The following is a 23,871-nucleotide window of genomic DNA, read 5'->3' as shown; positions in this document are numbered from 1 at the left end:
CTGCGGCCCCTCCTTAGCAACAGCGTGGGGTTGCTAAGCGGAAGTGCCTTTAAATACCCACCCCCACCCCAACCACTATTCGTGGACTATTGGTAAGTAGGTTGGGGGCTTCGTTTTCTCACTTTAAATATTCTTAGGCCTTTAGTTTACAGTGTTTGGCCAAGTAAACGCTTCGCTGCCTCAGGTAGTAGGCTCAATGTAGCTGCTTCTTTCAGCTAATCTCCGACACCAGCTCCAAATTACACACACCTCGCCCCTTCTGGGATCCTAGGCCAGCTCGGCGGCTCCTCCCAAAGCTCCTCTCTCCGGCCTCTTGCGGCAGTTTCTTTCTCACTGTCTAGCTAGCATCTCCCTCTGGTGGATTTCCTGTCGTTTCAACCAGGCTTTTGCATGCAGTTCGTTCTGAACCGGCTCCAGAAGTCGAATAGTGAAGTGGGTAAAGAAAGTTTTCAGGTCTTACCTTGTCTTTAAAGGATTTAGCGTTTTTATGTGTGACCTGGAAATAACCTAGCTATATTCGAGGTGGGAGGAGGTCCATGAAAATTGACCAGAGTAATTTCTTTAGTATTATTCCTTAAAACAGCGGGGGGAAAAAAAAATAAAGACCAAAGAATGCCGGTAATCAAGCTTGAGTAGGAAGACAACTAATCCTTCATTCAGAAAAATCCACCATACCTATACTATGAGTAAGGAAGGTGTCCATAAAAACCATTTAGGCTGGTGATTTGAGTCTGTGATACACTTGCCTGGTATGCACAAGGTTTTTAGTTCGGTTCCCAGGCATCGAAGAAAGAAAGGAAGGCGAGGAGACTCATTTACTGGACATGATAAGCAAGCCTTTGATGCTTAGACTCCAGAGGAAAAGAGGATAGGAAGTCCAAGGCCTAGACTACATGGCCAGTCCCAGTTTTAAAACATTTTACCTAAAATGCCCCAAGCATAGGTTCAATCTTACCTTTGAAAATACTGGAAAACTACGGTCGGTACCAAAGCCAACAAAATAACCCTCTCTGTAATGACCTCTATAATTACAGTAATTACATTTTTAGAGAAACCTGGGGGTAGGGTAAAACCATCAGTTGACTGTAATATTTTTGAGTCAGAATCTCACTTCGAAACCCTTGGCTGATCAGGAAATGACTTTGTAGACAAGGCTGGCCTTGAATTCAGAGCTTCACTGCCTCCTAAGTACTGGGATTTTAAGCTTTCACAACCCGGATGGACGGCTCTCCTAGCTTAACTTTTAACTTTTGAATTTTTCTCCTCTGTACCCGTGAAGACATTTGCAACTAACAAGCCCCAATTTTTATTGGTCACAAAATTCTTGGTAGACTGTTGTTTACCTCAGTGAAGACAGAAAACTAATTTTGGTGATTTAAAAGGAATGCTGGTTTCTGAGAGCCGTAGGACGGCATTAAATTGATTCGTCCTAGGTAGTCAGTTCAGCAAAGCTCTTAAGAAAACACTTGAGGCTCAAATGTACCAGTAGCTGGTTGTCTAATAAGTCTAAAATAGTTCCATTTCCCCCTGCCATCATCGAGTATACACTTGGAAATGCATGTGCACGTGTGCGCACACACACGCAAACACACACACACAAACGCGCACGAGCGCGCTTGCACACACACACACACAAATACACACAATCTGGGTCAGTGATGAGTGATAAATAGGTTGCAGTAGTTTAGTATTTCACCTGCCAACAGGTTTAAATTCCAACCTTTAAATTCTGAAATAAATATAAGTCCAATGAGCAACAGCTAGTGATGTATCTAAAGAACCAGAACGTACTTATGGTTTAAAAAACATGTGGCCTATAGAAGCTAGTGCCTCATTTAAAAAAATTCAGTTATAACCAACCGTGAGTTTAAGCTAATATGGAAATGCACGTTCGCCTGCATAACTCCTTATCCACTGCTGGCAGTGGCTTATAAGCAGCACTTAACTCCTTTCCTATAGCCTTTGAGGTTTGTTTGTTTGTTTAATTTGCTGTTCTAGTAATATAAGAAAATCTGGATTGAGTCCTAAATGACCCCATGAGCTTTTATAACTCTTTCCTTGGAGCTTGGAGGCCGGGAAAGATGAGTTGCAAAGCCCTGCTCTAAACTGCAGGTGTGGGTTAACGACGCTTCTAGAATTTGTAAGTAATACTGCAAAACTCTTATTCTCTTCGTTATTATATGCATTTGTGTGCAAGTATGTTGGTGCTGGCATACCATGGTGAACATGGAGGTCAGAGGATGTGTTGAAGGAGTCACTTCTCCTTTTCAGCCACATCGCTGGTCTAGAGACTGAGATCAAGTCTCCAGGCTTGGTGTTGGCAGCAGTTGCTCTTCCCTTTGAGTCATTTTGCTACCCAGGAATCTGTACTTTTCATATGAACCATAAAACAGTAACATATAGATTACTAGATTATACATATATATACATATGTATACACACACACACACACACACACACACACACATATATATATATATGATCCCAAATAGCCTTCACAGGCCAATGTAGTACCTTCATCATTATGATTGATAGTGGACTTCCAGCCTCCTAACAGTAGCTTTTTAAATTCACTTTTTTTTTTTTTTTTTTTTGGAGCTGGGGACTGAACCCAGGGCCTTGTGCTTCCTACGCAAGCGCTCTACCACTGAGCTAAATCCCCAACCCCTCACTTTTAAATTTTATTTTCTTTGAAATCACTAAAAAAACTAAACTGCACGGTGCCTGTGTTCATCACTTCAGAAACTGAGTTAGGAGGATTGGTAAGAATTCTAATGCAGCCTGGACTAAACAACAAAGAGAACACGTTAGATGTGTTTTTGAAAACTCAATCCTTAGAGTAATTAGTGCTAAAACCTTGTTTGAGGACGGGATATGGTAGCACACACTTGTGGTCTCAGCAGAACTCAGAAGACAGATAAGATCACATTCAAGGCCAATGTGAGTTATAAATGATAAAATAAAAATACATACTGCTGGGGCTGGAGAGATGGCTCAGTGGTTAAGAGCACTGACTGCTCTTCCAGAGGTCCTGAGTTCAATTCCCAGCAACCACATGGTGGCTCATTACCATCTGTAATGGGATCTGATGCCCTCTTCTGGTGTGTCTGAAGACAGCTAGAGTGTACTCACATACATTAAATAAATAAATCTTTAAAAAAAAAATACATACTGCTAGAGTTCATCTGGTTTCAGACGAACTAAGCATAAAATATATCAGAATTAGAAATGAGGGCTGGAGAGATGGCTCAGCGGTTAAGAGCGCTGACTGCTCTTCCAGAGGTCCTGAGTTCAAATCCCAGCAACCACATGGTGGCTCACAACCATCTGTAATGAGATCTGATGCCCTCTTCTGGTGTGTCTGAAGATAGCTACAGTGCACTTATATACAATAAATAAATCTTTTAAAAAAATGAATACTTAGTCATTGATGAATAATCTGGTCTGTAAGAAGAAACTTAGCCTAGTTAACCATTATTGTGACTAAGAAATGAATAAGTGAAAAGATATAGCCCCTTTCTATAAATGATTCAGACAAATTCAGGGTATGTGACAAAGAATACAATGTTAAGCCTGAAGAAGAGAAGGCTAAAGATATAACTGATCTTTAAATAACTGAGGGTTGACATGTGCAATAGCTCATTCTTTCAAGAACGAAACCAAAAATAGACAGTAGTTAAAGCAACTCACACTCAACATTTTCACAATTGTTGAGTAATAGGACAGTCCATTTTTTGAAAACTTACTGGCTGGCTTGGGTTGAACAAGATGGCTTCTAACAATCCTACAAATTTGATTTGATGACAGTCTCTTTGATTTCTGTGTGCTATTCCCAAAGATTAAGGAAAAAAAAAAAAAAGACCAGGCTGGAGAGATGGCAGTGGTTAAGAGCACTGACTGCTCTTCCAGAGGTTCTGAGTTCAAATCCCAGCAACCACATGGTGGTTCACAACCATCTGTAATGAGATCTGATGTCCTCTTCTGGTGTGTGTCTGAAGACAGCTACAGTGTATATAGTAAATAAATAATTTTTAAAAAAAGAAAGAAAAAAGGACCAATTATAACAATGTTGCTTAAACTTTCAGTTTTTCTGAAAAAGAATTAATCTCAGCCAGGCAGTGGTGACACATCCCTTTAACCCCAGCACTCAGGAGGCTGAGGCAGGCAGATCTCTGAGTTTATGGCCATCCTCTGGTCTATAGATAAGTTCCAGAATAGTTAAGGCTACACTGAAACCCTATCTTGAAAACCAAGAGAAAAAAAGAGTTAATCTGGAAGGTTCTAATTATAATAGAATTTAGGGAGACCCTATCTCAAAGGGGTGGGAGTGGGGGGGGCAGAAAGGGGCTAGAAAGATGGCTCAGTAAGTCAAGGTATTTCCTGCCAAGCCTGAGGACCTGAATTTTTTATCATGGTGGAGGGCACTGATTCTCACAAGTTGTCCTGTAACCTTTACAATTCTTTGAAAAGAGGGAAGGGACAAAAAAAACCATATTTGTTAAAAACAAACCCACCCCTTTTATTAGCAAGTACTCGTAACCTGAGCACTTGAAGTATGATTGCCAAGCCAGCTTGGGCTATACGGAGAGCTTTAGTTCATCTTAGCTTTGGTGAGACTGTGGAGGAATGGATCAGTGCACTTTCTGCTCTTGTAGAAATCCCAGGTTCAGTTCCTAGCACCCACAGGACAACTTGCAACTGCCTCTAACTCCAGGTCCAGGAGTTCTGAGGCCCTCTTCTGGCCTCTACAGGTACAGCCCCCCCCCTACATAAACATATACATTCTAGATATATACGTGCAGGCCAAACACTCATACACACAAAATAAAAATAAATGTTTATTTAAAAAGGCAAAAGAAGGGCTGGAAAGATGGCTCAGCGGTTAAGAGCACCCCACTACTCTTCCTAGAGGTCCTGAGTTCAATTCCCAGCAACCACATGGTGGCTCACAACCATCTGTAATGGGATCCGATGCCCTCTTCTGGTGTATCTGAAGACAGCTACAGCGTACTTATATATAATAAATTAATAAATCTTTAAAAAAAAAAGGCAAAAGAAAAAAAAAACACAAACAAAAACCGAAGAAACAAGAAACATTGTTTTCAAAGTAGTTTGGACTAAAAGAGGTTCTGCTTAATCTCTAAACAGACATTAAAAAAATACAAAGACAAAAAAAAAAATCTATACGTAAGCAGCTTCAAACAATATATAGTTAAAAAAAAATCACACCAATACACTTACTCGTATTTGGAAATAAAATAGTATGGATGGTAGGAAATACAAATAGATACTATGTTATTGAAACTAAGCGAGTTTTATGAAAATAGGCTGCTTAAAAACATGGTCAATTTTAAAAAAGTGATAGCCTGTCAGTAAACAAAACATGGATGAGAAAGTCAAGTATATCAGTTATCATGGGGGTAACACATATTTAATCCAGGGAAACTGAGGCGGCAGGATTATAAAAAAAGGGGGGAGGAGTTTGAGGCTGCCCTGGTTGACATACCAAGTAGCTAGTCAGCCAGGACTATGTGGTAAGACCCTGTCACAGCCATGAGCTGGGACATGGCTCATCCATTCTTAAAGGCACACATAAGGCAGCTCAAAACTTCCTTGTGTTGTGAATCCTGAAGGGATTCAATACCTTCTTTGTGCCTCCACACATACCCATACACAAAACTGCATACGACCCATACACACAATTGCATACACACACACACACACACACACACACACACACACACACACACACGAAATGAGTTAAATATTACAAAATAAAAAGTAAAAAATGCATGTCTCAGCCTATAATTCCAACAGTTGGGAGGCAGATAGGCAGTTCTCAGTGAGTTCAAGGCTAACTTGTTCTACATACTTGAATTAAGGCCACCTAAGAGGCTGCATGATGAGATCCTATCTCAAAACAATTGCTACTATACCATAAAGTCAATGATCTCAAGTCATCTTGAGAAATGAAGGGGAATGCTAAGGAGCTGAGGTATAAAACTTGATTTACAGCATGATTTGTCTTTTTTTTTTTTCATTTCCAACTTTAAAAATATAGGCAAAAAATGGGCACACCTTTAATCCCAGCACTCAGCTTGGTCTATTAAGTGAGTTCCAGAGTACACATAGAAACTGTCAGGGGTGGACAGAAAAGGGAAAATAGATACACAGAAAAGTACTATTTTATAATACTAAACTGAATGTATGTCCAAAAAATTTCCTCTTTTAACGTATGTAGGGAATCTTTGTCCCTGATTCTGTATTTTATCTCTTTGATTATTAACTAGTTAAGTCCTCAAGACAAAATGGTCTTTAACTTTTCCTTCCTTCCTTCTTTTCTTCCTTCCTTCCTTTCTTTCTTTCTTTTTTTCTTTTTTTCTTTCTTTCTTTCTTTCTTTCTTTCTTTCTTTCTTTCTTTCTTTTTCTTTCTTTCTTTCTTTCTTTCTTTCTTTCTTTCTTTCTTTTTTAAGACAGAGCTTCTCTGTGTAGCCCTGGCTGGCCTGGAACTCCCTCTATAGCCTGGGACCCAGAAGTTCATCTGGCGTTCCCTCCTGAGTGCTGAGACCAAAGTGTGAAACATCACACCCAGCTAACATTTTCTTAAAAAGACATACAACTAGCTTTTCAATATTTTTTCTTTGCCTCCCCCACCCATTCTGATAAACGACAAGAGATTATAATTAATATTGAATTTTTTAATGTAAAAAAGACTAAGTCAAAATGCACTGTGGCACAAACACAGAAGCACGCACACATAAAAATATGGCACTATTTCCATAATCAATGCCCATAAAATGGCATCAGTACAAAAAATCTAAGCAGAGACAGTAGATTAGTAATTAGAGCATCATGTAGCGTTGGTTTTAGGAAGAAGCGTCACAGGTAAAAGAAGGAGCATATGACATAAACTCAAACATGCAATTCAAATTTACAAATTATAAAAATTCACCGCTTTTATAGCTGGTTTCTTTTGAATGGCTAAATTTTAGCCTCATTTTTTTTTCAATTAAATGCCTGTTAACAAACCAATTGGACAAACTCATTTACCCAAATTTACATCCTAGAATATGTAAGTAAACTGAAGACATTATTCAGATGAATAAGTTCTATTCATTTTCATCATCTCTGTGATCAGGTTGCAAAGGACATGCTCTGTGAAAAGAAGAGAACTTTTAATCACTTAAATATCAACTGTATAAAGTCAGAACATTAAAAATGTAATAGATCTGCTCAAATAACTAGAAATGAGAGAAAAATTACACTTCATTAATTAGCAAGTGTAAACAAATTCCAAGAACTACTAACAAAACTTTTTAACACTATTCCCTGTTTCACGGAATCATTTCTCAGTTGTGAGTTTTATTTAAAAGGACCTAGTACCTAGGGAAGCTGAGGCAGTAAGATTACAAAAAAATGGAGTTTGAGCTACCAAGTAGCAGGCCAGCCAAGACTATGCAGTAAGACCCTCCCTCACCAAAACAAGAAACAAACTGGGAGATGGCTCATCCACTGAAGAGGACAACAGTTTAGTTCTCAGCACACACGTAAGGCAGCTCACAACTTCCTGTAACTCCAGCTCCAGGGCATTCAATACCTTCTTTGGGCCTCAACATATACTCACTATACCCACGCACACAATTGCATATTCTCTCCTCTCTCTCTCTCTCTCTCTCTCTCTCTCTCACACACACACACACACACACACACACACACAGCTTGGGCTTGGGAGGCTGAGATGGGGATTTGAGGCTCACCGGCCAGCCAGTCTGGTCAAATCAACCTGCTCCAGGTACAGTCAGAAAAACAGGGCATAGAGTGATTGAGAAAGACATTTGAGGCCTGGTAGAACATGCCTTTAATCCCAGTGTGTGTGATTAAAGAGGCAGAGGCAGGCAGATCTCTGAGTTTGAGACTAGCTTGATCTACAGAGTGAGTTCCAGGACAGCCAGGAATATCGAGCAACCCTGAATCATAAATTTAAAAAAGAAAAACAAAAGAAAAAAGAAAAAGAAAGAAAAGAAAATGAAGATACTTGGTATCCCTCTGGCCTACACATGTACAAACATATATGCACATCTGTGTAGACACACACACACAAACACAAATGTAAGCCGATGCTGTACTGATCACAACAGCTAAGATATGAACTAGCTTACAGCTGCACCAGTAGATGAATGAATAAAGGATATATGACACATATCCACAAAGGAATTTATTTAGCAATAGTGAAATGACATTTGGAGCCATAGAGATGGCTCTGTGGTTAAGAGAGCTTACTACACTTGCAGGACAGGAGTTCATATCCCAGCACTCACAATCAACAGTTCAACCACCTGTAACGAGCTCCAGAGTATCCCTGATGCCCTTTTCTGGTCTCCATGCGCACATGGACATACACTCGTAAATGAAAATTTAAATTTTTAATATTTAAAATTATACTTTTAGGAAAATCTTTTAAAAAAGAGATTGACATTTTCAAGAAAATGGGTGAGACCATCATGTTAAGTGCAGTAACCAAGACTCTGAAAGACAAATGTTGAATGCTTTCTTTCACACACAGAATTTAGACTTTATATATACTTGTCCATGCAGATGTATAGTAATAACATCAAAATAGTAAAGGGCCTGTGAGAGATGAAGGCAAGGTGTAAGAGTGGAGGAAGGAGTGAGAAGGTCATAGGTCTATGTGATGAGCTTCAGAAGTAAGAAGAGGAAGGGTGTGCAAGAAGGGGCAGTCAGAGCATGGAGACAAGTAAGAATGAAGTGTGCAGATGAAAGGAAGGGCTCTGGGAGGGCTTGCTGGGTGAGGGCACCTGGCACCTGACAACCCAAGTTTGAATTCTGGATCCAGTGGTGGAAGAACTTCCTCCGGGAAATTGTTCCCTTTCCTCCACAGACCTCTGTGGCACAAACACACAGGCATGCACACACACACACACAATGTAACTTTTAGAAATTTGACTAAAAAGGGGAAAACATTTATCTAAACAGTTCTACATGCAAAAATAGCTTGCCCTACTTGGGGCCAAAACAAGACTATAAGGAGTAACCATAGCAGAATATGAATTGAGGAGTTCATATTCTCATATATTCACTTACTATTTCAATAAAGGATAATTATAATTTTCATAGACAATGGCAAATCAAAGAAGTGGCCAAAAAAAATAGTAAAAAACCTCCAGAATCTAGTTTTTGTTGTGTTGAGTTTTCTTGTTTGGTTGCTTTGAATTTTTTGTTTTGTTTTATTTTCTTCCTAGGAAACTGAACCCAGGGACATACGCTAGATAGGCACTCCACTACAGAGCTACAAACATATCTCTAGTTGTGGCTTTTTGAGACTGTCTCACCATGCATTCCAGGCTGGCTTCAACTCCTGGATCTGTCTCAATCCTTGTAATTAAAGGCATGTAACGTCATGTCTAGCTATTACTGAATTATTATACTATGGGTTAAACTTGTTTATAAAACTATATAATTTATCTCCATTTGATAGAAAGTCCTTTTTTGTTTTTTGTTTTTTTCTATTTTATCTTTTTTTTTTTTTTTTTTTTTTTTTGTGGCCAAGACACAGATCAGTTCTTAGCTCCTACTCCAGGTGCCTCACAACCACCTGAAATTCTAGTTTTAGGACACCTGTGTCCTTGTCTCTGTAAGTACCTACACATATGTAGTACATATATATGCATAAATAAAAATAAATCTTTTTAAAGATTTATTTATTATACATAAGTACACTGTAGCTGTCTTCAGACACACACACAAAGAGGGCATCAGATCTCATTACAGATGGTTGTGAGCCACCATGTGGTTGCTGGGAATTGAACTCAGGACCTCTGGAAGAGCAAGCAGTCAGTGCTCTTAACCGCTGAGCCATCTCTCCAGTCCATAAAAATAAATCTTAAAAAAAAAATTACCAGTTGAGCATGATGTAAAATGCCTATCAAATCCATGATCTTTTTGCAGGGTTAATCAGTCGAACTCAGACCAGGTAGTGGTGGCTCATGCCTTTAATCCTAGCATCCGGGAGGCAGAAGCAGGTGGATATGAGTTCTAGGCCAGCCTGGCTATACAAAGCAAGTTCCAGGACAGCCAAGACTATACAGAGAAACCCTGTCTCAAAAAAACCAAAATAAAAATAAAGAGGTTGATCCCAGGACCTTTTCCTGACAAGCCCCTGTCACCGAGATACATCTCCAGAAATAACTATGTGCTCATTATGAAGGAGGAAGACAGGAGGACACAAGACTTCTGAGGATACTAGACTCCTAGCTACACAGTGAGTTTGAAGCTAATCTGGGTTACCAGGTGGAGGGGGATTACTCATGACTCTAATCCATCCTTGCCCCAGTGTGAGTTACCATACAGAAAGCTAAATGTAGCCAATCATGGTGGCTCATAGTCCTAATCTCAAAACCTGAGAGGCAGAGGTTAAGGCAGCTATTACTTGTTCAGGGCCAACATGGGCTGCAGAGTGAGACCAGAGGAAAAACAGCTGGGTAGTGGTGATGCCAACCTTTAATCCCAGGACTCAGTAGGCAGAGGCAGGAGAGCATGAGTTCTCGTTCAGCCTGGTCTGTAAAGCAAGTTCCAGGATGGACAGCCAAGCATACACAGAGAAACCCTATCTCACAAACAAACAAAAGACAGAAAAAAGAGAAAAGAAACAGAGAAAGGAAAAAAGTTAGATGATTATAGCACACTGGTAGAAACTGCCTGATGCTTACAAGTTCCAGAGTTCAATCCCTAGCAGAAAGAGAATTGCAGAGAGATAAGGGGTTTACAGTAGTACCTCGTACTTCCTCCAAAGTACATGTAAAACCTGAAATCTTCATAATTCCTAATTACTTTACAGGCCTTTTGGTTTAATGAGCCATAAAGAACACCAAGTCCATTCCACACTGTACACGTTTTCTCTAGATCAAAGTGAAATTATTTTCAAGGTGGACTTTTTATAATCCATATTTTATAAGCCACATTTAATGAAATCATTAACCAATGTTCAGTTCAGTGTTGTCCTTTTGTTGTTGTAAGTGAAACTCCAGGAGGCTTAAGATTAGTATTCTCCATCTAATTAACCCTTGAGATGATCTTCAAGGCAGTCCAGTTTAAGCTTCTCAAGATTTCCTGAGTTATAACCAGTGGGCTGAGTAGATGCGAAGATCTGGTTTTGTTTTCCTTGCAACGCTGGATGGCCAGATGCCATTTAGTCCAATTTCAAAATGTGGTCTGGCCTGAGTCTCTTAATGGATAAGGCACAGAAAGGTAAGTGAGAACCCAAGGAGCTTGGCTATAGCTCTTAGGGAATTGCTGGAACATGAAGGGGTGTCTGTTTCATAGTAGGTAGGGCCCGATGTGCTGGTTAAAGGGACAAATGACTCGACCTGCATGGGGAGGACCAGAACAAGGAGCAGCAACAGTCCCAAACAAAGTCTGACCGCCATCCTCTTACTCCTGCTGGTTGGGGTTCCAAGTATCCAGCTTGCTGCTTGTTGGGCTGGAAATTCCCTAAGTTTCTGGCTGGTATGGAGATTACAAACCAGGTCTTACTTTCATGAAGACATCACAATGACAGTGTCATGGTACCACACCCTCTCTTTCTACACCCAAGTACTCTTTTTGCTTTGATGTTTGAAGCAGGATCTCAGGTAATTCAGGCTGGCCTCAATCTCACAAATACTTTCTTTTAGAATTAAGACATTTTTTTAAAGAAAGGCAAGCAGTGGTGGTATGCAATTTTTAATTCCAGCATTCAGAAGGCTGAGGCAGGTGGATCTCTATGAGTTTCAAGCCAGCCTGGTGCACACAGTGAGTTCCAGGCCAGCCAAGACTACATAGTGAGTTTTTGTCTTTAAAAAAAATGAGAGAGAGAGAGAGAGAGAGAGAGAGAGAGAGAGAGAGAGAGATTAAAGTCTGAGAGCAGTAAAATGGCTTCTATGGTAAGCGTGCTTGTGTGTCGTTTGACTCTGAACACCTAGACTTCAGTCCCTGAAACCCATGTAGAGGTAGAAAGAGAACTGACTTCTGAAAGTTGTCCTCTGAGCTACACACCCTCTATAACATGTAGCTTGGTTTTGATACATAGAAATCTAAAAGAAAGAATTCAAATATTCTTTCTTAATTTTTTCTTCTAGGTGCAGAGTAATGAAGCTAAGGCCTCAGACATGCCAATACCCCAGCCCCACCCCCTTTAAGATTTATTTAATGTATGTGAGTACACTGTCACTCTCCACACACAGCAGAAAAGGAGACTGGATCCCATTACAGATGGTTGTGAGCCACCATGTGGTTGCAGGGAATTGAACTTATAACCTCCGGTAGAGCAGTCAGTGCTCTTAACCACTGAGCCATCTCTCTAGTCCCCCCCTTGGGGCAGGGATGTTAAGACAGGGTTTTTCTGTGTAGCCCTGGCTGTCTTGGAACTCACTCTATAGACCAGGCTGGACTCACAGACTCAGAGAGATCCACCTGCCTCTGTTTCCCTTGTGGTGAGATTAAAGGAAGGAATGTAACACCATACCTAACTTTTTTTTTTTGTGATTCTTAATGAAGTTGAATAGACTCCAACTTCAAGATAGACCTTGATTGTTAGAAGTTGATAGTATGTAGCATGAAACAAAGTTTTTACCCAAATAATTATTGATACTTGTTATATTCTCATATACTGTGTGTATGTTGTACAAAGCAGTATACTTTTTCCTTTTTAAAAATGATTTTCATTTTATGTATGTTTATTTTTATGGGTACATGTGTATTTGTGTCCAACATGTACATCATAACTACAGGAACTCAAGGGGTCAGAAGAGGCATCAGATCCCCTGGAATTGGAGTTACAGACAGTTGTGAGCTGCCTTGTGGGTGCTGGGAACCAAACCTCAAAGCTCTGCAAGAGCAGCCATTCCTCCAGCCCCAAATAGCATACTTTTTTAAAAAAAGATTTATTTATTTATCTTATATATGTGAGTACACTGTAGCTGTCTTCAGATACACCAGAAGAGGGCATCAGATCCCATTACAGATGGTTGTGAACCACCATGTGGTTGCTAGGATTTGAACTCAGGACCTCTGGGAGAGCAGTCAGTGCTCTTAACCACCGAGCCATCTCTCCAGCCCCAAATATCATGCTTTTGTACTTAGAATTTTAGCTCAATGTTTATCACTAGCGCCCTCATTTCATCTCATTTCATTAAAAACTTAAAAACAAGTTTGCATTATAGCACCTTTAATCCCATTACTGGAAAAGCACATACATCTCTGTGAGTGTGAGGCTAGCTGAGTTTACATAGTGAATTTCACAGTGGCCAGAGCTACATAATAGAGGCCCTGTCTCACAAAAACAAAAATCATTTTAAAATTCCCAACCTCCAGGCAGTGGTGGCGCATGCCTTTAATCCCAACATTTGAGAGGCAGAGGTAGACAGATCTCTGAGTTTGAGGCCAACCTGGTTTACAGAATGGACTGAGTTCCAGCATAGCCAGAGTTACACTGAGAAACCCTGTCTCAAGGAAATAAACCAAAAACCTCCAGCCCCAGATTTTGAAGAATTCTTAAGAATTTGCAGAAGATTGAAAAAAATATATGGAATTACTATGGATAGTTTCTATAGAGTAATTTCTGTTTAATTTATTTTATTTGTATATTTCTTATGAAAGTTCAGCATATAGTATTATTACTGACTTTGGAACTGGAAACTACACCTAGCACTGCATGCATACTGAGTACTCACACTGAGCTACACTCAGTCCCTAACTAGTAATTTTGTGGGGTATAACGGGCGCGTTTAGTGGAATTCAAATCAGATGAACTGACAGAAATTTCTTTTTGAAAATACAAAAAAGACAGAAAAAAGAAAAGGAGGGAAGGAGGAAGGCATGCGTACTGTAAAGTGTGAGAGCTCATGCCTCTCTGCATAGCACTTTAGCAAGCTGAGGCAGAAGGATTACAAGAAGTTCACGTTAATCCTGGGTTACATACAGAGACTGTCTCAAAAAACAAAACAAGACAAAAAGCTATGAAAATTAGAGGAATAATAAATGAAGAGGAATCAAGTCTCTTTGGAGTAAGTAAAAGTAAATATTTTTTAAATTTTTTCAAATTTTAAAGTGACATAAATGTTAGAAAGTAAAGCATAGATTTCATTTTCTTACTGGTTCAGAGAGAAACCTTAAAATTTGTATCCCATTTGTCTTTTATCTTTAAGAGGATATTTTCTTGTTTTCCAGAACATAAACACTTACTTTCTCTTTGCTTTTCCTAAGCCACTGCTTCCTGCTTCTTCAGGAATCTGGTTTTCTTTTTTAGAATCTTTAGGGGACAACCTGAAGAATTCCCCGATGCCTTTTTGCCACTTGGGAGTTGGGCGCACACAGACTGGGTTCCCTCCAGCATACTTATTTTCAGCTGTAAAATAGAAACAGAACTAAATAAAAACAAATGTAGTCACCATTCTCCACCCAACCCCAGACAGGGTTTCTCTGTGCAGCCCTGGCTGTCCTGAAACTTGCTTGTAGACCAGGCTGACCTCAAACTCAGAGACCCACCTGCCTCTGCCTCCCGAGTGCTGGGAGTACAGGCGTGTACCACCACCTGGTATTGCCATTCTGTAGCACCATACTCTAAGTATTAAGTGTTCTACCTTAAATTAGAAGATGAAGGCTGGAAAGGTACTCAGTGGTAAAGAACACCTGTTGCTTTTCAGAATACTAGGGCTGGGCTGCAGAAGGGGCTCTGCAGCTAAACATACTTGTTTCTCTTACAGGTTACCCAGGCTCCATTCCCACATAGTGTCTTGAAACGTTCATAACTCCAATCCTGAAAATCTGATGCCTTCTTCTGGCCTATATATGGGCACACACATACAGTGAGCAAAATACTCATATACATAAAATAAGTCTTAAAAAAATAGCAAAGAATATAGCTTGATTCTTAATACCCATATCAGATGGTTCCGTATCCATACACAGGACACAGGTCTCTCTCTCTCTCTCTCTCTCTCTCTCTCTCTCTCTCTCTCACACACACACACACACACACACACACACACACACACACACACACACACTCATATATAAATCACTTGATGAAGAAACCTGATGCCCTGAATTCAATCTCAAGGTACCACATAGAGGTGGAAGTAGAGAACCAACTCCCAGAAGTTGTCTTCTGGCCTTATTTGTGCTGCAACACACAACACATCTACCCCCATAGCAACAAGTAATACATTTTATAAAATGTATTTACCTTAATATAAGTTTGTGCCATGTAGTATAAACTGTCCAAGCTTTATTTAGTAGAGTTATTTATTTATTTGTCTGTCTATTTATGGGGGTTTGTGAGTGTAGATATGGGTCAAAGATTGAACCCAAGACCTCACATGTGCTAGGCAAGTGCTCTACTACTCAGGTATATTTCTTGGAACAGTTAAGTTATTTAGTTAAAGAACATATACAATGTGAGCCAGACTAATGGCAGAGGCCTGTAATCACAGCTACTTGGGAGGACAAAGCAGAAGGATCCAAAGTTCAAAACTTGCATGTATTACCAAGTGAGCACAAAGTCGACCCAGGTAAATTACTGAATCCCAAGCCCCCTCCCGCTACAAATAGAGCTAAGAACACAGCTCAGCAAGAGACTCTTTACCTGAAGTGCCCAAGGCCATAGGTCCAATCCCCAATACCTGGGGAATGGAGCAATGTGAAATTTTCTGTAAGAGTAAATCCTACTTTTCAAAGCAACTGACTCCTACTTTTCAAAGCAACTGACTCTTTTCCATAAGGAAAATCCTCTTCCTGGTTATATTTTAATAGTAATGTAAAATAAAAATTCAGGGAAAGTTGTCTCTTTAAAAATAGTTACAGGAGAATGGTGACTCTCTCCTACAATCCTGGAAACCTGAGCTTCACCCTCTAGACCCTCTCCCCTAAGAAACAGGGAGATCAGAAGTTGAGGGCCAGCTTTAGCTACCTAACAAGTTTGAGACGAGCCTGGATTACATGAGAACTTTTCTCAAAAGTGGGGATGGAGAGACAGCTCCATTGCTAGGAGCACACGTGGCTCTGGTTCAGTTCCTAGTACCTACATGATGGCTCACAGCCATGTGTGTAAGCATTGGTACACATACATTTGTCCAAACAATACACTCAGACATATTAAATAAATGAACCTAAAATCAAAGGAAAACAAACGTTCTTTATAATTTCATCAAAGAAAACTTGCTAGGCAAGTGCTCTAATGCTGACCCATACATACTCCTAGCCTTATGTTAATAGAGACGTTCTCAGTACTAGAAATATGCAGCAGTACTTGCAAACTTGGTTTTTGGTAGTATTAGGGATTAAAACTAGGATCTTGTGAATGCTAGATACACCGGCTACCTCTGAGCTACATTCCTAGCCATTGATTGATTAAGACAGGGTCTCCATCTATTACCCAGACTGGTCTGGGACATCAGGGTTCAGGCATCCTCATGCCTCTGATTGTAGCTGGGATTGCAAGGCTTTCCACCATGCCCAGCTTAGCTGCATGATTTCAACTCAGTTATGCTGATTTAGTTGTGTGGCCTTAACAAATTACATAATTTTTAAATGAGGCTATTGGACCAGTGAGATGGCTCAGGGGTAAATGCTAACACACCTGGACACCTGAGTATCAACCCCAAGTTAAAAGGACCTGATTTCCACAAAATTGTTTTTGTTCTCTGACTTCCACATATGTTATAGTGTACAAATCCATGCATACATGAACACACACACTAACACACACAGGCATTAATATCATGTATTAAAATAATTTAGAATGAGTACTACAATCTGATATAGTTGTTTGGCATTAAAAATACAAACCTAGGGGTTGGGGATTTAGCTCAGTGGTAGAGCGCTTGCCTAGGAAGCGCAAGGCCCTGGGTTCAGTCCCCAGCTCCGAAAAAAAAAAGAACCAAAAAAAAAAAAAAAAATACAAACCTATGAATATTTTTCTTTTATTGGCAGAGAGAAGGTGAGTCAGTACTTCTTAGAGCCCAGGCTGCCATCTCATCCACTATGTAGCCTTGACTTCCTGAGCATCCCGCCTGTACTACTCAAGTGCTGGGATTACAAGTATGTGCCACTACACCAAGCTGCTGCTTGTTTTATTGGTTTTGTGAGACAGCATATTGCTAGGACCCTCAGCAGACCTGGTACTCACTTGATATCCCAGACTGGCTTTGAACCTACAGTAGTCATCCTGCTTCAGCCTCCACAGCAAGTAGGATGACAGCCATGCATCTCTTTGCCAGGCAGTTTATCACATATTAAGGACGTATTCAATTAGCTCTAGTGATTCAGTGGCAGGCCAGACAATGGCAATAAATGGAATTTATTTTAGTTGTTCAAAATATAAGCTGACATTCTAAATAAATTTATCTTTCAAAAATTTTGTCTACTATCTTATCCGAAGAGGTGGAAATAGTAAATATATTCTGTTGAACATTTTAGATTTGGTGAAAATTATGGCCGAGTATGGTGTAGTACATGCCTGTAATCCTAGCACTCCAGGGACTGGGGCAGGAGAGAATCAAAGCCAACACAGCTAAATGCACTCAAGAGATCCTATCACAAATAAATAATGGTGGCGGTGGGCTGTGTTGTCATAAAAACCCTCGAAAAGTCAGAAGATAGCAAGGATCTCATCTCAAAAAAGTAAATTTGGGTGTGGTAGTGAATACTTGTAATCCTGGCAATCAGCAATCGGTGGGTGGTGGGGGCAGGGGCGGGTTATAGATGTGACTCAGTTGTCTAGCATACAAAGCCCTAGGTTAGATCCCCAACACAGACTAAACCTGGCATCCATGGCCTATATGTGGAATTCCAGCAGTGGGGAGGTGGACGGCAGAAGGATCTGGAGTTCAAAGTTATTCTTTGTACATAGAAATTTTGAGGGCAGCCGGGTTACATGAGACCCTGGAAGAGGGAAAATGGAGGGAAGGAGAGAGAACAAAAGAGAGGAGGGAGGAAAAAAGGAAGGTCAGGTCAGGAAGGAAAGGTGGAGTAGAGGAGGAGGGAGAAGCAGAAACAAAAGCAAAACATACTAGGGTAGTGTGCTTGAGATCTAGCTCAGAGGTGGAGTACTTGTGTTCAACATGAGCAAGAAAGGCCCAGGGTTCAGTTACCAAAGATTGCCTGCATGGTCAGATACACACACACACCCTACAGAAAACGTGGTAGCACTGTCACCCCTCACCCTGAATCTAATGAGGAGGCACTTGAGTAGCCTCCAAGAAAATAGTAGTTGTTAATAAAAATTTAAATAACACCATTCAGCAAAGAAAAATAGGTTTAAAAAGAAACTGTCCCTCACCACCAAGAAATGAGTTTTCCATTGGACCCTCACATCCCTATCCAAGCCTCCTGAAAGACTAAGGGCCCTTTAGAAGGCAAGGAAGAAATTTAGGGGTGAGAATGTCAAGGGAAACAAATTCCAGAGGAAGGAGATGAAGTAAAAATAAATCGACCACGGGCCACACATGTTAGTTCTGCTGTGCCAGGCCTGATGCTTTCAGGGGTGTTAGTGTTACTTCAGAAGCTTCCAGGCCTCTTCCTACCTTTTCTCGACGAACCGGAAGAATTGGTGACAAAGGTGGAGGAGCCAAGCACCTTCCTAGGGGCTTGAGAAGCCACCACTGCAAAGAAAGGTGAAGAGGGGCGTTCAGAAGAGGCAGGAAAGTTCGGAGTACCCCTCACCCTCCTCGAGCTTTGTTGTACCACAGTCCCAGGCTAGCCGGGAATAGGGAGATGCACAGCAGCAAACGACCTTGCCAGGTTTCTTAGAGGTGAGGGCCTAGCTGCTCAATGGGAGGCAGCCATAGGTAATGTAATGAGGCAGTCTCCACCTCAGGGACAGGCTGCCTAGGGAACCCCCTGCTATCAAGCTGTATCCCTTTACCTTTTCTGTAGGCTCCTGGGACGTAGTTTGCTTTGGTCCGAACCATGTTCGCGCAGGAAGAGACCACTTTAACTGACTCCCCAGCTACAGATGTCTTAACTGGACGAGAACCCGAAAAATGATGTTCCCGCCACAGTTTAAATGGGTCTCTTTCCCGCGCGCTCCAAGCTCTAGAGAACCACGGTTCTTATTGGTTCCGCGCCTTCACACTGAACCAATTGGCAACGTCCAGCGGTGACAGCCTCGAGACTTCAGGCTTTGCTGGCCAGTCCATCAGCCCCAGTGGTCGCGATTCGTACCTTCTCCCGGTGGGCGGTGCCAGGACTTTCCAGGAGTGCGCCAAGCGTGGGAGCTGAGGGTAGGTAGGCAGTGAACTAGCCAGTGGTAAAATAAAACCAATTAAAGATAGGAATTATGTGCTCGCTTCGGCAGCACATATACTAAAATTGGAACAATACAGAGAAGATTAGCGTGGCCCCTGCGCAAGGATGACACGCAAATTCGTGAAGCGTTCCATATTAAAAAAAAAAAAAGGAAGTATAATATGTCTTCAAAAGCTATCAGAGTTAAATCCAAGATGATTAAACACTGAAAATGAAAATTAAGTGGACTTTTCAATGTAAATCAAAACTAAAGTTTAGTATCTAAGTGTGAACTCTACTGTTTTCTAAAACAACTTTCTGAGGCAGGAGAAAGGAAAATTCAGTTTAGTTGGCAGTGTTTTAAACACCGTTTACAGATCGCATGAGACTAAAAAGTTTGGACAAATTGTCCATACATATATAAAAATAAAATAAACAAACATGCCCAAAGAACTAAAAAATCTACCAAATGTAAAAAGGTCACAGCACCAGCCCACATGAGGATAACCCTGCAAAAAAGAGGTCATAAATATTTTTGACCCATATTTCAAATTACAATATTCCTAAGAATTTATGTTTCTTCTGAGTGCCATGCATGAAACAAAACCATACATGTTTGCTATAGGATGCTTTCTGTTAATGCTTATCTGAAAGGCAACCCTTCAAGGTGTTATAGAACTGCCTCTCTACAGTGAATTATACTTGGACAGCAACAAAATCTACTCAGGGCTTTAACCAAATCAACAATTCATAGTATATTCAATTTAAAGATTTTAAAGCACCTGTAATCTCAATCCTGAGGAGGTAGAGACTGGTAAATTGTGAGTTCTTTTCCAGTCTGGGCTAGAACACAATATTAAAAAAGAAAGGAAGAAAAGAAGGGGTCCGAGAGATGGCTCAGTGGTTAAGAGTAGGGGCTGCTCTTCAGAGGACCGAGTTCAATTCCTAGCACTCACAGGGCAGCTCACACCTATCTGTAATTAAGCGCCAAGTGATCTGACACACAGACATGTAGGCAGGCAAAACGATAATGTACATTAAATAAAAAATAAATCATGTATTTAAAAAAAAGAAAAGGAAAGCTAGACTGAAAACAAAACAAACAAAATCCCCAGGAGTGGAGAGATAACTCAGCAGTTAAGAGAACTGGCTACTCTTCCAGGAAACCTGGAGTACACAGGTTCAATTCCTAGCACCTACAGGACAGCTCACAACTGTTTGTAACTCCAGCTCCAGGGGCTCTGACACATTGACACAGACACACTCGGGCAAAATGTGAATCGATGCACATAAATCATTACGAAAAAAGAGCTAGCTGTGGTGCAGGCCTTCTATTCCAGCACTCAGGAGGCAGAAACAGGTGAAGCAAGGCCATCCTGGAACTCTACAGAGTCAGGTCCTGGAAGACAGGGGTTACACAGAGAAAAGAAAACCAACCAACCAACCAAACAATCCAAGTGAAAATAATGAAAGGATTTAGGCAGTCATTAATTAACATGATAATGTTAGCAATTGCCTGTAGTTTATCTTATCCGGGAGTGTTAGATTACTGCCAAATTCCCACATAAAATCAACAAGACAATCAACAAGCATTCTGTCATTGTCATTCATCTCATGAAAATGCATACTGGTTCATTTTTTTTGTTTCATTTTTCTGGACAGGGTTTCTCTGTGTAGTTCTGCCATCTTGGAACTCACTCTGTAGATTAGGCTGGCATCCAGTTTAGAGATACACCTGCCTCTGCCACACAAGCGCTGGGACCAAAGGTGTGCCCCCACTGTCAGACTGCACATTGGTGCTCCCCCTGTCAGACTGCACATTGGCTCTTAAATGGTATTGGTTTGTTTCACTCAAAGGCCCTCTACTCCGGACTGAGTTGCCTAGTTGAGCTCAACATTCTAGAGTCCTGCAAAGAAAGGACCCTGAGAATGCTTTTTCTCTTACACTTCAAGCAAATGGCTAGAGAGAGAATTTCAAATATGCCTTTTCACACAGGACAATCTACATATTATTGTACTGTGTTTATTTGTTTTGTCTTTTTTATTTTGAAACAGAGTTTCTTTGTGTAGTCCTGGCCATCTTAGAACTTACTCTGTAGACCAGGTTGGGCCCAAAAAGAAAAGAGATTTGCCTGCCTCTGCTTCCTGAGTCCGGGGGTTAAAGGCATGACCATCACTGTCCTGCTTTTTTTGTCTTTCAATACCAATGATGTCTATGAGGAATGCAAGTTAAAGAAAGAACACAAAAAAAGCATGGTACTGAGCAAAAGGTTTTTTATCTATTTTTTTTATTAAAATGGCTACTTTGAGAGCTGGGTGTGTGACGCAGTTGGTATAGTACTTGCCAAATAGGAATAAACTCTTAGTTTGCTTCCCAGCACCACATAAAGCTAGGCAAGATGGCATATGAGTGCAGCCCCAGCACTCGGGAAGTAGAGGCAGGACGATCAGTGCTATCCTCAGCTACTGGTGAGCTCAAGACCAGCCTGGGACATGTGAACCCTGTCTAGAAGGAAGGGAGGAGAAGAAAGAGGAGAGAAGGAAGATGGTGATTGGACTCCAGGCATCGGCAGGAGGGTCTCTCAGAAGTGAGGCCAGCCTGGAGTTCCAGAATAGCCAGGACTACAAAAAAGACACTGTCTCAAAAGACTGAAACAAAACAAAACAAAAAAAAAGATTGCTTTAGAGAAGTCCTTCTCTCCAGTTAAATAAAACACAGAGGTTTATGCAATTTAGACATGGAAATCTTGATGAGTTGAGACTTAAGAAAAGTTGTAGTGGGGACAGCAAATGGCTCAGCAGGTAAGCACACTTGCCACCAAATCTGATGACTTGAGTTCCATTCCCAGGACCCACAGACTAGAAGGGCAGAACTGTCTCCTATAAGGTTTCCTTCCCCATCTCTACATGAGCACCATAGCACTGATCACACCCACCCAATACAAAACAAACATCTTAAAGAAAAAATGTAAACACTTTAAAGAAAAAAAGAACAGAAAAGTTGAAGTGTTGCATGTATTAATGAAATTTCTTATTAAATTTATATCTTGCTACTGGGGATGTGCCTCAAGGTCTTGTATATCAAGTATAGTCTCTACCACTGAGCTACTAAAAACTATTGAAATGAATAAATATAATAAAGGTTGCATTATCTGAATCACTAGAATTAATAATCAGGTTAGATTATTATGAAAAGATAAAAATTATTCTCACCATTAATTAACATTGCTGTATTTTGCTTTTTTAAAAAAGTTGTTAGGTCAGTGAAATGGTTTGGAAGGTAAAAGGTCTCGCTGCCAAGCCTGACCACCTGTGTTTGAGTCCCAGGACCCATATGGTAGAAGGCAAGTAGTCTCCCAACAAGTCCTCTGACTGCCACATGTGTACTTTTATTTTTGGTAGGCCACAGACATACACATGGACAAATACACAGATAAAATAATAATATTTTAAAGACGGTCTCACCTTAGCTGGCCTGGAACTTACTACAAAGACCAGGCTGGCCTTGAACAAAGATCCACCCACCTTTGCCTCCTAGAGTGCTAGGGTTAAAAGCATGTGCTAGCGGTGTTGGGGATTTAGCTCAGTGGTAGAGCACCCTGGGTTCGGTCCCCAGCTCTGAAAAAAAAAAAAAAGCATGTGCTAGCACACTCAGCTAAAGTAATTTATTTTTCCAAGATTTTTAATTTTAAAAATTGTGTATGTGTAAGTGCCTGCATGTATGTATGTGTGTCACATGTGTGCTTGGTGCCTGTGGAGGCTGGAAGAGGTCGGAGACCCTGGAACTGGAGCTCCAGATGGTTGTAAGCCTTCATGTGGTATAGCAGTGAGATTCTAGTCTCAATTACAAACAGCACTAAAAATAAGAACCACTAACTTCAGATCAAAAACTAGTACCGTGCTTACAAATAGCTTGCCAAGGGTTGGAGTTTTTGTTTTCCTTTGATAGTCCAACCGGAGACTGAACCGAGATTCTTGCATATTCAGGAGGCAGGGTATCACTGAACTCACCTCCTTTCTGTTTTGAGACAAAATTACAGACTGGCTTTGAGTGCACTTAGTACCACAAGCAGGCTTTGGATTTGTTATCTTCCTGACAATGGCTGTTTTAAATGTTCTACAATCAGAATCAGACTAGATTTGAAGGCTGTGCCCATCTTTTGTGGTCCTATTACAGCTGGAGTTGCCCCTCAGTACCAAAGAACAGTCAAGCACTTTTCTTCCCCATACGTGTAAAACAGACCCGGAAGCTGGGAGAAGCCGCGCAACGGAGCAGGGCGGTGCGAACTTACGGAACCCTAGTCAACGAGGTCGGCGTTGCAAAGGGAACTAGTCCAGCGCAGGACGAGAAGCTTTTGCAGCCCAGCTGGTTCCGGTCGGGGAAGATGGCGGTAGCTGGGGCGGCATCCGGAGAGCCACTAGTACACTGGTGCACACAGCAATTGCGAAAAACTTTCGCCTTGGATGTCAGCGAGGAGATCATACAGTAAGATGGGTTCCGGGACTGAGGCGGGAGCAGCCCTGTGATATGCCTGGTAGAGCGAACCGGAAAGCCGGGAGGACTAAAAAGTTGAGAAGAAAAGAAGTATG

General features: G+C 40.9%; 2 protein-coding genes and 1 non-coding gene across 12 annotated transcripts in view; 2 read left to right on the top strand and 1 right to left on the bottom strand.

Moving 5' to 3' along the window:
* The first annotated feature begins 39 nt into the window (after positions 1 to 39).
* Trip4 (thyroid hormone receptor interactor 4) overlaps positions 40 to 23,871 on the top strand; it is a 90,190-nt gene continuing 66,358 nt past the window's right edge. For 3 of the 9 annotated variants that reach the window (XR_015626638.1, XR_015626636.1, XR_015626637.1), the window contains exon 1: positions 23,646 to 23,767. Coding sequence is in view for 6 of the 9 variants with exons in the window: in NM_001433741.1 (NP_001420670.1) it covers positions 23,667 to 23,767 (101 nt within the window). In the remaining 3 variants the exon portion in view is untranslated. 9 annotated transcript variants of the gene reach the window in all.
* Pclaf (PCNA clamp associated factor) lies at positions 6,684 to 19,032 on the bottom strand. 2 transcript variants are annotated; one of them, NM_201418.2, is made up of 4 exons: positions 18,920 to 19,032; positions 18,579 to 18,656; positions 14,239 to 14,401; positions 6,684 to 7,155 (listed from the first exon to the last, which is right to left on the bottom strand). In NM_201418.2, exons 1-4 carry the CDS (start codon positions 18,963 to 18,965, stop codon positions 7,110 to 7,112), a joined length of 333 nt encoding a protein of 110 aa, NP_958821.1. In that variant the 5' UTR covers positions 18,966 to 19,032; the 3' UTR covers positions 6,684 to 7,109. The 2 variants fall into 2 exon arrangements, with proteins under 2 accessions (NP_958821.1, XP_087417263.1); XM_087561137.1 differs by having other exon boundaries at positions 6,998 to 7,172.
* LOC120094556 (U6 spliceosomal RNA) lies at positions 19,336 to 19,442 on the top strand. The gene has a single exon (XR_015628293.1). It is a non-coding gene; the product is annotated as a U6 spliceosomal RNA (small nuclear RNA).

The sequence above is a fragment of the Rattus norvegicus genome, chromosome 8 (genome assembly GCF_021556685.1).
Source record: "Rattus norvegicus strain SHRSP/BbbUtx chromosome 8, alternate assembly SHRSP_T2T, whole genome shotgun sequence".
NCBI classification, from domain to species: Eukaryota; Metazoa; Chordata; class Mammalia; order Rodentia; family Muridae; genus Rattus; species Rattus norvegicus.
Note: the sequence above shows the minus strand (reverse complement) of the source record. Positions and strands in the feature narration are given on the sequence as shown.

Coding starts and splice junctions, on each gene's coding strand:
- Pclaf (XM_087561137.1), bottom strand. CDS start 18,965: ATGGTTCGGACCAAAGCAAACTACGTCCCAGGAGCCTACAGAAAAG. Junction 18,657..18,919: donor CCCAGGAGCCTACAGAAAAG/GTAAAGGGATAC, acceptor CTTTCTTTGCAG/TGGTGGCTTCTCAAGCCCCT. Junction 7,173..14,238: donor TTAGGAAAAGCAAAGAGAAA/GTAAGTGTTTAT, acceptor AGTGATTAAAAG/TTCTCTTCTTTTCACAGAGC.